Source organism: Notothenia coriiceps, unplaced genomic scaffold, assembly GCF_000735185.1.
Source record: "Notothenia coriiceps isolate Sejong01 unplaced genomic scaffold, NC01 NC01_scaffold00037244, whole genome shotgun sequence".
NCBI classification, from domain to species: Eukaryota; Metazoa; Chordata; class Actinopteri; order Perciformes; family Nototheniidae; genus Notothenia; species Notothenia coriiceps.
This window is the reverse complement of record NW_011369945.1, coordinates 3,782,320-3,798,260: the sequence shown is the minus strand read 5'-3', so window position 1 is coordinate 3,798,260 and position 15,941 is coordinate 3,782,320. Positions and strand designations below refer to the sequence as shown.

Genomic DNA, 15,941 nt, shown 5'->3' with positions numbered 1-15,941 from the left:
TGTAATATGACTTGATCGCTTTAAACTCCGCACACTGAGCTCTGATTGGTCAGCAGCCAGTGCTTTCACTGAGTTGAGCTCTTAGCCTGCAACCTAACCTGCTGCTCCGGGGCAAGTTACCATGGAGATCTAGCCTGCTAAAAAGAGAACCAGCATCGTAGGACCGGAAACCCAGAGTTTTCCCTGAAGTTAGTCGTCTAAGCAAAAATCCTGCTTCGTAGTACAGGCCTCTGATGAAGGTTTTTTTCCAGGTATGTGTGTATCAATTGTAGGAGACATATTTAACCCGCGAAAAATGAACAAACAGCAAATTGGGCACATTGGCACTTTATTATTTTAAGCAACATTCAAATGTTTCGGTGATAACTGTCACTTAATCATTGCATATAAAAAAAACTAAGAGAGAACATGATGACCATGCTTAAGGACACGTTATAAAAGAGCAAAATTGTTATTGAATATAGGAAAACCTGTTTAAACCTATGTTTGAGGGTGAGACACGGGGAGGAGTCGGAAGGCAGCGATGCAGTCGATGATCCAGTTGGAGGGAGCGGACCACACCTTACCCCTCCTCACCGCTGGTGGCTTGTGGGGGCCCTGGCGTTCAAAGATGATGTACTGGGTGCAGAGGGCCTGGTCGGAGCCCGGCAGAGCGTGGTAGGCCGCAGCGCTCAGGGTCTGCGTCACGTCGCTGTCGGGCTTGGGCTGCCGGATCAGGAGCTGACCCCCCCCCTCCCGGAGCAGCTTGGTGAGCTTGTCTTTGGACGGCGCTTTGAAGGAGCCAAGGAGGAAGAAGAAACAGCCATCGAAGAGCGGTGGGAGCTACAAAATATGAATTCAAGCATTAGTAGGGGGGCTTTTATTAAAGGTCCCCTATTATACTCTTTTTCATCAATATATTATAAGTCTCAGATATATACAAAGCATGTCTCTGAGGTGTTTGGCTCCAAACACCAAACAGATCATTGCAGCATCCCACAATCCCCTCTGTTTCAGGCCTGTTTCAAAAGTGCTGATTCTCTGTCTGTTACTTTAGATGAAAATAAGGAGCCCCTCCCCACGCCCCTCTGCGAGATATTTGGTTAAAAACAACACAATGGTGCTCTAGGAGGAGATTCAGGTGATAAGGGGGGGAGGGGGGGTTACCTTGGTTGGTGATTGGCTAATGGTTACACAAGCCAAAAAATCGTTATGACATCATAAAATGGCCAAAAATCTGANTTGAGCTGAATAGTACAGAATAGGAAAGACAACAGCATTCACCCAACTCAAGACCCACCTCAGCGAGCTCAAAGATCTGGCCCATTTTGGACTCTCTGCGGCAGAGAGTCCAAAATGGGCCAGATCTTTGAGCTCGCTGAGGTGGGTCTTGAGTTGGGTGAATGCTGTTGTCTTTCCTATTCTGTACTATTCAGCTCAAAGATCTGGCCCATTTTGGACTCTCTGCCAGCTTGGAAGAGTCTTTGCCAGTCGCAAGAGAATTTGCGCTTCTGCTATTGGAAAAAAGGAAATTGGACTGATGTGCACAAACTTGGATGAACTGAGGTTCATAATTGCATCAACAACAGATGCAGCCTCGGAAAATCTGCCGCCAACAGAGGATGCATTTCAACAACATGTACAAAGTGCAATGTTTCAGACAGTGATATGGTGTCACAGGCCGAACCCAAACCCTTGTTATGGAGTCCTGTTGGCAGGGGGTGGATTGTCAGAGATGGGGCCATGAAACCAGGGGACACATTGACAGAATGTCAAAATGTGTCCCCTAACGTTTCTGAGGAACCTGACATTTAACATTATATTCTAGTATCTATATACTTGACCTCTCACTGAATTATTTGATGATTTGTATACTTTACTTTGAATTAAGGTTCCAGTTTCAATAAAACCTGTACTATTTACACCTATGTTTTAGAAGCTTGCCATTTAGAACTAATACACTTAATTGTATTGGGTTACTCTTATTCTTACTATTTGGTCATGTAGTTCAGCCACCTGGTATTTCCCTCTCCAAATATAATGACCATCAGAGTGAGCATTCTTAACTTATAAGCTATTGTGCCACTTATCCCCCATTCGGAGTTTGACTGTCTGAGAGAAGAGGTACAGTAGGCATATGTCTAAAGAAATCTCATTTGCAATAGAACTGTACCAGATATTTCCATACAACTACTGGTTAGTGTTCAATAGCACCCTAGACAATTCAGTAATGGTATATTTTTTAGGGATTTCTGTGTTTCTGATAAATGAGAGAAAAGTGATTGAGTCCTAGTTCCTATCACCAAAAAGTACAATTTCCTTCTAAACTAAAGCTAAGTTTACAGGACTATAATTCAGTATTTCTTTAGTTAAATAATTGTCTGACTATTTGGTGATGTAGGACAGCCACCTGGTTCATACCTCAGCAAATCTGAAGAGGAAAAGAGAGGCCATTTTCAAGTCACCTTTCCCATATTCGGCCTGGTCTAATTTGGCTATTTTTCAGGGATTGGAGTAGTTCTAAAGAACAACCAAAAAAACATGTTTTCCCCCAAAATAAAATTTGACAACAATCAATTTCATTAATGGGAGACCCTAAAGATAAGAAAAATCATTGTTGTCATTTCTTTTACCTCGGGTAGGGGTATCTCCAAAACTAAAGCCTTTTTTGAGGACTTACTGCTGGACTATCAGGGTTAAGCATCTTGCCCAAGGATACATCGACATGTTGACTGCATGGGCAGGGATCGAACCCACAACCTTCTGGTTGAAAGACGACCGCACTCCCTCGCAGCCACAGTCGCCCCACAACACCTTATTCTGTCCATATTAAAAAGATGTCCATCCCACTCCTTGATCCTTGAACTGATTGCAGAAACACAAACAATCTGCCAGTAGCTTGCGGCCCAAAAAACTAAAAATGTGACCCTGTATAAATAATTTTCAGTAGTACGTCGCTGATATCGTTACTTTAATCAAATAAAATATAATCAAGGTCACTGTCTCATTATAATGAGAACATTTTAACAAAAATATATTTGTCCTGCATACTAATCTCTAAATGTTCTAGTATTGCTAATTTACATGCTCTGTAAATGCTCAATGGGAGACATGATGGCGCAAACAATGATAACATTAGTCAATGACTGGAAATAAACAGTTACACAGTTTAGAAACAGTTGAGAAGATTGACTAATCCCTGGCACTGCTTTTACATACATAGCTTTGACATGCCACTAGTCCATAGCTAACAATAATCTAATTAGTCTAGAATAACCTTCTGTGTTTGAGCCCATCAAACAAATAATGAGAAACGAACCATCTCTTTGTCAGACGGATTTTTTTCTGTGCAGCTCTCTGCTTCTAAGTGTAGGCACATTAAGTTCAACATCATGCTCATTAATACCAAACTTTTACTGTGTCTCACCCACATCATGATGCAAAACTCAATTAATTTGTGAAACTGATAATTGTCTGTTTCTCCAACATAGACTTTAGAGCCAGCTCTTTAGGGTGATGGTTTATTTTTGTTGTTATAGCAAGACATTATCCTCATTATGAGAAACTCAGCACATTTTATTATAATTATGATTTCCCTTAAAACAGAATATAATATGAGCATTGAGTTCAAAACAGATTTGAAATCTAAGCCAACTAAGTGAAATAACTGCATTGATATACTGCACTAATAGCTATAGTCATGAGATGGCCACACAGCCAGCCTTAAGTACAGATTGTATTGTACATTTTCCCCCCTGCAGTTGTTTCCTGAAATAAAAAATAAAGGCTATGCATTACATCACTGTTTCTGCTCTTCACTCCTTTTTAGGGCAGCTTACTATTTACTTGACCTTCTCTTCGGCTATTGAATATGAATAAAGGGATTTTCTCTTTACTTGAGAGAACATTGTGTAGAAAGCCTGCATTATTAGCACTTCTGAAGCTTCAATCTGTGCATGTTTATATTCAGACTAAATCTAAATGTAGGAGATGTTTACGATCAGATTACTTATTTTGTATTGTGTTAATCAACAGAAACCAATCATCCATAAGTTTACATGTTCCACTCATTTTACCACACTGCATAGCAACACTGATAGCATTGATTGGTGTTGTTTGTTAAATAAATGTGCACACCCGTTAAGATTAGAGCTAAAACAGTGGAAATGTTTCACTTGGCTGTACAATATGCTTCTAATGCTGTCTCCTGTGGTGCATCTTCAAAGCATGACACAAATACTAATACCATGTGGGAAAGAACATCTCTCAAATCTAGAATACTAATTGGGAGATCCACCTAAAAAATGTTTTATGGTTATGTAAGTTCTGACGAAGACTCCCTATAAAAGCTACATTTTCCAAAGTGGAACTGGTCCATTACACAAAATGCTCACAAATATCTTTTAATAATCACCATTTACTGTCAGAGGCTTTGGCGTTTCCATCAGTCATAAATGCAATTGGGATACTGCCCCAAGATCACAAGAATAGCAAATGTGATTTTCATGTTGGTGTAGGCATCTGCCTTCATTTGCATCACAATTACCCTACACATTAATTCTTAATTCCTATTTTGGCATTCAACTGCTCTTGTGTTTGTTCTGAATAATTGGATGCAGAGCCATTAACAGGGTTTCAATATTAGCTCTGCCTATGAATGGAGCCAATCTAATGTGTTGAAGTCAGTTGAAATGAGTATGTGTGTTTGTAAAGCCAGACTGGCTGCTTAAATATTCACAACTTTATCACCCAAACTGAGAGAAAAGCACTCAGTGCTGCTGCGGTGTGGTAATGACATGAAATTAGTAAATGGTCTTCTTAAGGGACTTTTAAAAAGGAATATCAATGTGACAGCAGTCTACATGAACCAAACGATTGCACAAATACAATGCCATACAATATCTTTAAATTATTATTATTATCAGAAAATAACTTTGTGAAGCAGATGAAGGTCGTCAATATTGCAAAAATGTACATGGCGTTACATTATATCTATGTTATCTTTTCAGACTGTTTGATGCTGATATAAGGTTTTCTATTCATACTTTCACAGCACTTGCACAGCCTTTTGAAAAAAAGGAACTCCCTGGGTGTACAGCTCAATAATTGTTTTTACAGTGTTTGACCTCAGAGGACACCTTTCATTGTCTTAGCAGTCGAAGTTTTAGATAATGGAGTAAAATGAATGATTTAGAAAACCTCTGTATCCATGACAACTGAAGGATTACAGGATTAAACACATGATCAGACCACTGAGAAAAGATGCTTTCTTCCTACACAGAGGGATTTGTTTTTGGAGATGGATTTGTAGGTACCCAATCACACACCCCAGTGGCATTGCTTCATTCTGTTTTTATCGACTGACATAAAACATAAAGATCAGACGGATGAGACTGACCGAGCGATTTAACAGAAGCTGATCTGTAGTCACAGAACAGAGTGAGTCCACAGCACAAGCAACAGGCCCAATAAAACAACAAACAGAAAGAGACCATTGGCTCCTCTTCTAAACAATCCCTTAATGACGGCCTGGCACGGTTCACTGCTGCGTTTATTGTCAAAAACCTTCTTTGGGACATGGCCCATTCCTATTCAGTTGAAGGGTATTCATTTAACGTTTTTTTTTTTGCCAAATTGGAAAGATTTCAGAAAATCTTTATTGATGGAAACCAACCAAGAAGTTAGAGAAAAGCAGATGTTGCTTTTTGGTGTCAATAGCATCATGGGGGCCATCTGCTGCAGAAAATACACACAATTAAGAGATCCTGGAGAGATAGACTTTTTTATTTTTGTATCTAGTGTCAATAAAGTGGTGTTAGAGGAATCAGTTCACAGTGCAAGGATGACAAATATCCTTCAGTCAGGATGATCACTGCAAGAAATAAAACCCAACAAGCATATATTTCACTCATACGGTAGGGACTTGAAATTGCGAGAACATTAAAACATTCATTAATAACTGCGAAATATCCACAATTGTAAATACATTTTTTAATATACCAATTTTATTCAAATGTGCTGTGCTCAAATGTTAGATCCCTGACTCCTTCTGTGTGTTATGTGTCAAAGTGTCCTTGGGTGAGACTCTTAACACCAAAATGCTCCTCGATCAATCGAGCAATTTGCAGGGTAGTGTTCTGCTATAAGTGCTTATGTGTGAGTGGTGACAATTGAAACATATTTATTTTTTGAAATCCCAACCATCACTTTCAATGTTCCAGTTCCTGTCAAGAAATACCTTAAACCATATATTTAAACGATAAATAAAATACAAATTTCAGTATTCTGAGCCCTGACTCTCTTCCTCACGGACGGCAAAAACATCAGACATTATACAATAATAATAAAAAAGTAAAAACAATAATTGTGGCTTGAGATGGAGTAAGACAAATATTGATAAGCCACGTAGCTTCCGCTTTCCAAAGATTCGATTTTCGCCCTTGGTGTACACGGGTCAATAGATTAAATTAAGTGACTGTAACACAACATGCCGTGAGACTGGGCTGTGTATTTTAGAGTATTAAATGTAAGGTGGTCTTACAAGTTGAATCCCTTGTTTAGTTCTGACAAAAGACTTCCCCACATGGAATTGTATGAAAATGTGTCCAATTATTTGTAACAGATACATAAATAAGTGTTCCCTGCAGTGTAAGCAAGTCTATGACTTACCATAGTTTAGTCTAGAAGCCGGTTTGTTGCCCCTTGAAAGTGTTTTGGCTTGTTATTGCAGAAGCTGCATTCACATTCATAACACATCTCTGGCACATATTTCAATCCCTTGTCGCAAAAGGAGGCTTGCCTTGTGACACAAAGAGCAGCACGGAAACAGACTGCGCTGGCAGGCCCTGGCAGTGGACACCTTGGATCCATCCCATATCTGCCTGAACTGTAATCCTGTCAACTTCAATAAGTCTCCCGATAGTACAGTATATCAAGAAACTGACACTCGCCGCTGCAAGACCACATTGCCTATTAACAGAGTGCAGAGTATATGAAGTCGAGAAATTATTGAAGATCTACAACATCAACAAAACTGATCAAAGACGATAAAAACCATGGCATAATGACGATTATCTGTGTCAGTTATGACAGTGTGATTACCATGACACACGACATAACTGAGTAGATTTGAAACCAACAGTGGCGGAGCAGATACTGTATGGGACTGTAGGCTTAGCTACACACTTATGAAATAACTCAGCCTAAGCATTGAGCTATTATGGAAGCACTGCCCTTAATTAGATGAAGACATAAACTCTTTAGATGAGTCGATAAGAAGTAGCCGCCTAATGTGATCTCCAGCAGATTGAAAAGCATTTAAGGCGAAGTACCAGTGACTGCTCAAATGGGATTGTGGCAACTGCTTTGGTCCCATCAGCATTCAGCTGCTCTACCCGCAGCGATGTGGCTGACCCAGGGGGAAAAAGGACAGAGTGATTACTGACGCAAACATAAGGCCTTTCAAAAACTAGGTAGGTTTTCCTTTCATAACTTCCTGTGCAAGATAGGAGGAATATCTCCTCAACACATTTCCACCTTATTAAAAATACAGCTGTGACAAATTGTTATTTATTGTAGTGCGCTTCTTGTTTGTCTCTTCACGGGGTAATTTAAAAGCTGCTCTGTCACTGTGTCCGTCCGTATTTGACTTTACACAGCTATATTTATCGCATGGATTAATTTATGGCAACTAAAATTGTACTAAGTAGATAAATGACAGGTTGAATTGCTGAGATTACTGTGAAGTGTGACTTAACCTGCCAGCAAAGAGAACACGAGTAATGTCTTTGAGGCTGTTCAGCTTGTAAACATGCTCACAATGCCAATGCAAATATACTTTTGGTATGAAGTTTGCTATGTTTAGCATGTTGGTTTAGCGTGTTAGCATGAATACATTTGCTAATTAGCAGTAAATACAAAGTACATCTGAGACTCAGGGGTCTTACGAAAAAGGACAAATGTAAGTGTTGGACCAGATGATGGTGATAGATACAAAGTCAGAGAAGTCATTACAATGTTCTCCTCAAGGGGGCATACATATCTGTGACAAATGCCATTGAAAATCCATAAAAAAGTGCAAACATATTTTAGCTAAAACTAAAAATGTCAACTTCATTTTGCCCTAAAGTTACAAGATAATAATAATAATTCATTTATTTTATATAGGCGCCTTTCAAGGCTCTCAAGGTCACCATACAAACACACAAAAAAACAAGATACAGAATACATAACACCAGCATAAGAAACATACAAAAGACAATGCAGTATATACAAATAAAATAAATAAAACAGAGGATCACCCAAGTTAGTAGGTCATCATCTGGGGAGTGTTTTTATTACTTTGAATGCATTGTCTTATTTTCTCTGTGCAGGTACTTTGTTAAAAATATTCATTCACTGTGCCTCAATTCCAAAGACAAAAAACTAAATAAATAAATAATAAGAGAGGAAAAGTAGATGAAAGCTGATTTGTGAGACAAAGGGGGCTAAAGTATTTCATGGTAATAGTTCCTCACACTGCTTCATAAAAAACACATAAATACCTGAATAACAGATAGATTAAAAAACAAACCAAATAGAAAAAAAAGATCAGTATATTGGCAAAAACACGGTCCAAAATTGGGCCATTACATTTTTATTTTAGTTTATATGATTGCACCGTTCAATCAATTTTCTCCATCTTTTAGAGGCCATGGGTCCATCCAATAGTTGGTGAGTTATTTCAGTCTTCGCGTCTGACAAATTGAGATCGCCATCCCTGGAGACACTTAAAAAATGCAAAGAAATGCTGGCAAGGAGGATTGGGTCGAAGATAAAATCAAACATTAAACAGAGAATTCCCAATACTCCGATATTGCAATACACCAAGATGAAATTGCTAGTGAATCATGAGTCAGATCCTCCACAAATGTTTCAATAAAATGAAATGACAAAGTGGGGAAAATAAATGGCACCATGGATAAGATCAGCATGACAAATGATTGATTTGCATGCTTGTTTTTTTCCATTTTACAGGAAGCCACGCAGGCCTCCTGAGTGTGTCTGCATGACAGCTTTGTAGCCTGTCATGTGGACTATGCCACAGTCACCCTCTGCAGATATACAGTCGTAACCTAATCTACTAATAGTTCAAGTCCTGGGACAAAGCCCTGGCAGAACTGTACTGCTCGACATCAATCAAAACTGTCACACTTATCTCATGGCAGATAAAGGTTTCCAACAGAAAGCGTTCATCATTTTTTCTGTCATGGTTTCAAATGAACCTGAGCAACCATTTTATGTCATGGGTGTGGATTGTGCCGTGTTAGGGGTTACCATTTCACGATATAAAACGGAATAGGCTCACAACTGTGTCCAAATATTTAGATTTCTTTTCTCAAGTATGCTTTTTTAATCTGCAGTGTTTCCTGAATTGTAATATGAATCTTGTGTAATCTGCATCTGTTAAATCATAGTCCTGGCTTATCAATTAAAGTTAAAATAAGACAAAAAACATTTTATTATAAAGCACATGGAGGGAGGAGTGTGTAGCTCAGTGAGTCTGATAAAAATGAGTGGCAGCTCAAAATGATTCTTTTTCTTTTGGTGTTACTGATGAATCTGAGATACAGAATCAGGTTTGCATTAGAAACCAAGGCATATTCCTCTCCTGCAGTGTAATGGAAGTTTAGAAAAAGTACTTCATAAAATACAGAGTGTAAGGACAGAGAGCAGTGAGAGAAGGACATTTTTAAAGAACACAGTTTTATTCATGAGGCATTGCAGCTCGACTGTTCTTCCGAGTTAAGACAAGTACTTATAATGCGTTGGACTTTTTCAAGTGTAAAGCAATTGGCTGTGTAAAAGTGGCTTTTCAGTTTCTTTTCTTGTGTAAACGTGGATGATGATTGGATGATTTTCTGACAGCATTCATTCTCTCCCATCCGTTCCAGAAGTGTGTGTGGTGTGGTTTTGGTTTTTCTTCAAATAGTAGCAAAAAATGAACTTCAAATGCTCCTCTACGGATACCAAAACATCTAACAATGGTGAATGCATTTATATTTCGGTAGAGTGCTGCAGTTTAGAAGGCACTTCAGCAGTGTTATGTTCAGCTTGTTACTCCTTGTGGGCAAAGAGGTGGCCATAACTCCGCACATTGCCTATTACTTTGTTTTTTCCCTCATGGTTTGCATCTATTATTAATGCATTACTTGAATCCCATAAATTACCATCAAGCACATTCCCACGCATGCCCAATAAACTGTGAGGGGGTGACAGCACTGTAATATTTATTAGTGTGTTAGAAAGTCATGCAATATCAAGGAGGCTGGACTGATCTACAGTGAGAGTGGCTTCAGATTCCATTATTGTTAGGCCAATGCTTTTTCATTGCTATGACTGATGGAGAGTGCCATGGCAATTGTTGGGGGATGTAGTTCTGGCACAACAACTTCTCAACACCAGGGAGTGTTGGCTAATATTGTGTCCTCCTGGATCAGGGATGGTTCATTCCTCCATGCTACGCTGCCTTCAATGCTTAATAATAAGTCTGTCAGCTTGATTTAAAAAGCCTCTGGCAGTGTTATGAGAGACACCATCAGATTTACAATAATTCATAAATCTCAAGCAATAAAGGATAAATCAATGGAGGTGTATTGTTAAACTGTTTTCAGTCTCCTTTCTTCCGGTGTCAGAGCTCTGAGGAGAGACACAATTCAATTGTGGAGGCTCTGCAGAACAAATATACTTATTTTGTTGGCAGTGCAATGAGACATATCTCTTTTTAGCATACATTTGCAGCATTAAACTCAGAGGTCTATGGATGTGATTGGAAAGTGTTTAACTAGACTACAAGTAACTGAATTATACCCTGACTTGATGTGTTCTCCTAGCTAAACTGTATGCATTGTTATGTACAATTATTTGAAATTTTTTGTTTGGCTTTATGATGGCTACAATTGGATGACCATTTTAGTTTTCCCTTCATATATCACTGTAAATTGCATGAAATGATGAGCTGTTTTGTTTTGCTTTAGTTTTGTTTTATGTATGTTTTGTGTGTGTGAGGATCCCAGGAAGAATAGACAATGCACATGCTAGTGGGGATCCTAATAAAGAATAAGATTTAAAAAAAACTATCCCCCCAACATTCTGCATATATGTTTATTTTTATCAGTGTGATCCTATAATATAAAATGATGTTATAGGTACTGAAAATAGCAGGTACAGTTATGACATTGGTAACCAAGTGTGGGAAGGTGGAGGAGGAGAAATCCATGAGATACACCTGATCACTGTCCTCACCTCGATACGTTGAATCTTGGATCCCTGACAAGCTGAAGGGCGTTCAGACCATGGAGTGATATGAGCCATGTGATTATGAACGTTACATTTCATTGCCTAGTAATTGGTGGGAAAGAGAAGCCATATCATAGTCTGCCTTTTGTTTATTTCATGCATCAGTTGATTTTTTAATTCCAAGGGGTGCAGTAAACAAACTTAATAAACATACACGATTACTCTTCATGCTGATGAACATCCCGCACCACAGGGAGATCGTTTTCACTTCATTTTAAGCCTGTAGAGCTCAGATATGTAGATGTTTGTGTTTGGTATTTTGTATGTAATGCTTCTGTGTTGAGCCAAGAGGAGACTGTTTTAATTTGGCACTATTTTTGGTATCATCAGTGAAGCAGAAGCTTTAGTAGATGTTGAAGTCGCATGCTTCATGTGCTTCATAATCTGTTTTCTGAATTTATTTTCATTGCACAATACATTTTATCTTTTGTCGATTCAACCATCCAAGAGTAAACATCTTTACCATTATTTTTAGTTTCAGTAAAATACTGAATGTGCTCTTTCAATATCAGAATAGCACATTCTTCGATTTACACACGGCATCTATTGCACGTCTGTCCGTCCTGGGAGAGGGATCCCTCCTCTGTTGCTCTCCCTGAGGTTTCTCCCATGTTCCCCTTTAAACTGTGGGTTTTTTCTTTGGAAGTTTTTCCTTGTACGATGTGAGGGTCTAAGGACAGAGGGTGTCGTATTGTCATACTGATATTCTGTACAAACTGTGAAGACCACTGGGACAAATGTAACATTTGTGATATTGGGCTATATAAATAAACATTGGTTGATTGATTGATGATGACGAAGGCCCAACTGTAACTGTGTACATGAGAGGATGTATGATTACATAGAAGAAGATCATGAGACACTGTGTTAGACATATGATAGCTATGTGACAACAATTAACATGATGATTCATCCCCTAGGCATATGACTGTCATGTTGATTCCTTACGTGGGCCTCAGCTAATCTGAACTAAGCAACTAATACATGTATCCTGATATTGAAACTCAAGCCGGTGACGAGTGAGATTTTTCTAACAGTTTCCATTTAGGTCATTTTATGTTCAAATATAAAATGTGAATAAAACATGTGGATATAAGCCACCAGCGGTCAATAAGCTGGTTGGTTCTTCTTGTGGTGAAGACAGAAAAAAGACCATTCATCAGAAATAAAATAAAATAATATTTACTGGCCGGGGACAACAGCAGGAAATTAGCCATGTCGGCTAAAGCTGCACCATTTACTGTTTTTGTGACAGTTCATCGATGGGGACTGTCCACGACACTATAAATAAATAAACTAAACTAAACTAAACTACGAATTATATCTCCTCTCCATTTATCTGTCAATCAAATTGAAAACACAATCCCTTTCTGTTGTCGGCTAAGACAACATGTGGGCTTTGTCTCTTTTGTGTGTCTGCTAAAATAATAAGATGTCTTCACTACACCTGAAGTGGATTTACGCTCCAAGTGTGAATAAATTATGATCCACTGCTGATTGGATTTCTGTCAGGAGATTGAACAGGAAATGAAAGCCTTTGTATTGGAAGGCGCTACAGAGGGAGACAAAATGGCATGCTGTGATTAATGTTTTTGTGCCATTTATGCAGCCATTTTCTGGCTTACGAACACGGGAGGTAAACAAGGTAATGGCAGCGCCAGCTAATCCTCAGCGTCATTCTGCTATCAGTATCTGTCTGAAAGGGTCAATGATTGACTCTGATTAAGCCTGTTCTCAATTCAGAGGAAATGAATAGATGCCAATCAAACTCCAGCATTTCTGTCAGCTATGAATGATTGGTGCACAATGAGTACGGAGTTATCATTACCCAACATTACTTCATTGTCATAGTAGCATATGCAAACCATTTTGCCATATATAATACACAGGAATTACAATAAATGATTACAATAAGGTTAAAGGATCAAAATGATTTGGTTCAATTTGGTGCTTGAAAGCTCTCAAGTGAGTGATGCACTTAGTGTGCTCTCTGGTCAAAGGGTTTGCCGCTTGTAAAATGCTTCTTTGCAACAATACAGTGCTAACACATTTTGTTCACAGATTATTGTAGTTACAGAAACGTTAAGATGTAACAGTATGTTGTTATGTAAGTGGTTAAGTTTAAAAACCTGTGGGGTGGGACAAAGAAACATGTACTAGTCAAGGATGTCATCATGCAACACACTGTCAGTCTTCCAATGGATACTGACAAACTCCTAAAAAAACAATTAAAGTAACTGAGGATTACTAGCCAATATGGTATAGGATCATCATGAAGTGTACATGTAATGAGTGGCTATTGGAATAACTTATATTGTCTCTGTGCGATGAAAAATCATGTGCCATGATAAAAAAAAAACCCTTCAACAATCAGCCAGGGATATGTGTAATCGCCACATGGAATAGACCTTCCCAAGCAAAGACCCCCTGCTCAAAAACACAATTTTCTTGGCTATTGGTCCAGCTTTCGGCCGACTGCTAATGCAAGTAATGTATTTTGTGTAAAGTAATGTCAATATATTTTGTCTGGAAATATCACTGTAGCCTCCTCATGTGCATGAGCTCCATACGAGACACTGTCAAAATGCCTAGCAGGGGCATGTTGCAGTCTTGCAAATAATTGGATTATCATAAGGCTTCTAGCCTCTGAGAGGAAAGTGCAACAAGTGTCAGACCTCAGCTCTTGGCAGAGAGTCAAAGTCACAATACCACAGGGAAGATTTACTTGTTAGAAAAAGTCAGGTTTTGAAAATGTTACTTAAGGACAAATTGAAGTAGTAATGACATCACTACATTTAAAATACCAAGAGTAAAATTACTCATTGCGCATAATGTGCCATTTCAGAATAATGTGTATTATTCCATTATAGGTAAAGGTGGGCCTGAGTTTAATTACTTTATATTCTGCTTGGCAGCCTGTGGTTCTCCGCCTGGGTTTAATTATAGTCTCATCTTCCTATAATCAGGACCGCCCCTGGCCAACTTGTGGCCCCACGCAAAGTTATATGATGAGGCCCTCTGTGTCGCGAGAGTCGACGGGGGGTGGGAATTGCGGTGCTAGTGGAGCCTCGCAGCGGCGAAACTGTGGCGCGCTTACACTGTAGGTGCGCCGCATTTGCGCTTCAGATGAGGCTCCCTCCGCAAAATGAAGCACCCTCTGCAAGCTGAGGCCCCCTCTGCCAGGTGAGGCCCCCTCTGCCAGGTGAGGCCCCACGCAGTCTGCGTGATCGGCCAGTAGGGAGGGGCGGCCCTGCCTATAATAATAAACAATAACCACTTTTGAATGACTTTGTGTTATTAATCTGAACCTGAAAGTATATATCATGTTAAGATTTAAAGTAAATGAACTGGAGTAAGGTATAAAATACAATATCTGACTGAATTGTAGTGAAAAACAACTACATGAATAATTGTACTTAGTTACTCTCCACCACAGGAAACCTGAAAACCGATAACGGGTAATCTTTGGCATTAACTGGACTGTGTGGAACATGTTTATTTTGCGTCAAAGCCACTTTGTCTTCTCATCTCTGCTGAGAGCGAGAAGCCGACTGCCTACAGCTCTTATTAGAAGTCTCATCACTGTGCGCCGGCTCTATCCCACTGTGTTTTTCACAGAAGACCTTTGTGTTCCATGAATTCAATATTTTATTCTAGTCCTGCCAGGCACCTCATACATATACATTATGCCCACACAATTACAGGCATACAATAAAGAACTGAGCAGAAGGTTATGCAAAAGTGTCTGTTCTAACCAAGCGGCAAACTCTGGGGAACAGCCGGGACGCCAATACGGAAGTGCAACACACTGCAGTTCATACATGGGCCGCTAGGGACTGACTGCATAAGGGCAATTTCCATAGCAATTTCCATAGACCCCCATGTTAATATGCCACAACTTTACAGCAGAAAACAACCTGTTTTTACCCATGGATGCAATACAATATGATTATCGATATAGTTAGATTCCACCTCTCATGATTATGAATCGTCTGAGTGACATTGTTTTCTAACTCACGACCCTTTTATTTATATTAGTCTTTAAAGTTTTGCATAAATTAGGCGTGGGTCACTTTGATTGGACATGTACATGCCCTCACTGTTCAGCTAACGGCAACTTGTCCCACTCTTGCTGGCTACAACCATAGAGGCTACAACCCCGTTAGTAGTCATTAGTACTGTACTTGGACCCTTTAGCTTTAGCCGGTGTTCGTGGTGATTGTGCTTTGGGAATATTCGTTACAAATACCCAGACAATTTAAATTGTCGTGCTGTGCGGCTTGAATATACGTAAACAGAACTTCCAAGAAGTCTAAATGATAATATTATACATGTTTAATCCGTTGCAGTGTTTGGTGCTTGTAGCTAAGTTGTTACATTAGTTAGCTAGCTAATGGAGTAACCCTCTATACATGACATATAGCATATGAATGTCTGATCTGCTGAGAGCTCTTTCCTGCTGACCAATTAAGTTAATGGCATTTGTTAGTGTCTATATGTGCGGCTCAAAAGGAACGAAGGTCATGTGCAAGACAGAGTATGAGTTCGAGGAGATGAAAGAAGAGAGGAGTGTGTGTGTACTAACTCCTGACTGAGATTCTAGACGAAGTTTAAGCTGTATAGAC

General features: G+C 39.2%; 1 protein-coding gene across 1 annotated transcript in view; it reads right to left on the bottom strand.

The window, feature by feature from the left end:
- Positions 1–318: 318 nt before the first annotated feature.
- LOC104965199 (BRCA1-associated RING domain protein 1-like) overlaps positions 319–15,941 on the bottom strand; it is a 27,514-nt gene continuing 11,891 nt past the window's right edge. Inside the window, exon 2 of the mRNA XM_010794157.1 lies at positions 319–822. Coding sequence (XP_010792459.1) covers positions 481–822 — 342 coding nt within the window. The 3' untranslated portion in view covers positions 319–480. The remainder of the gene's footprint in view (positions 823–15,941) is intronic.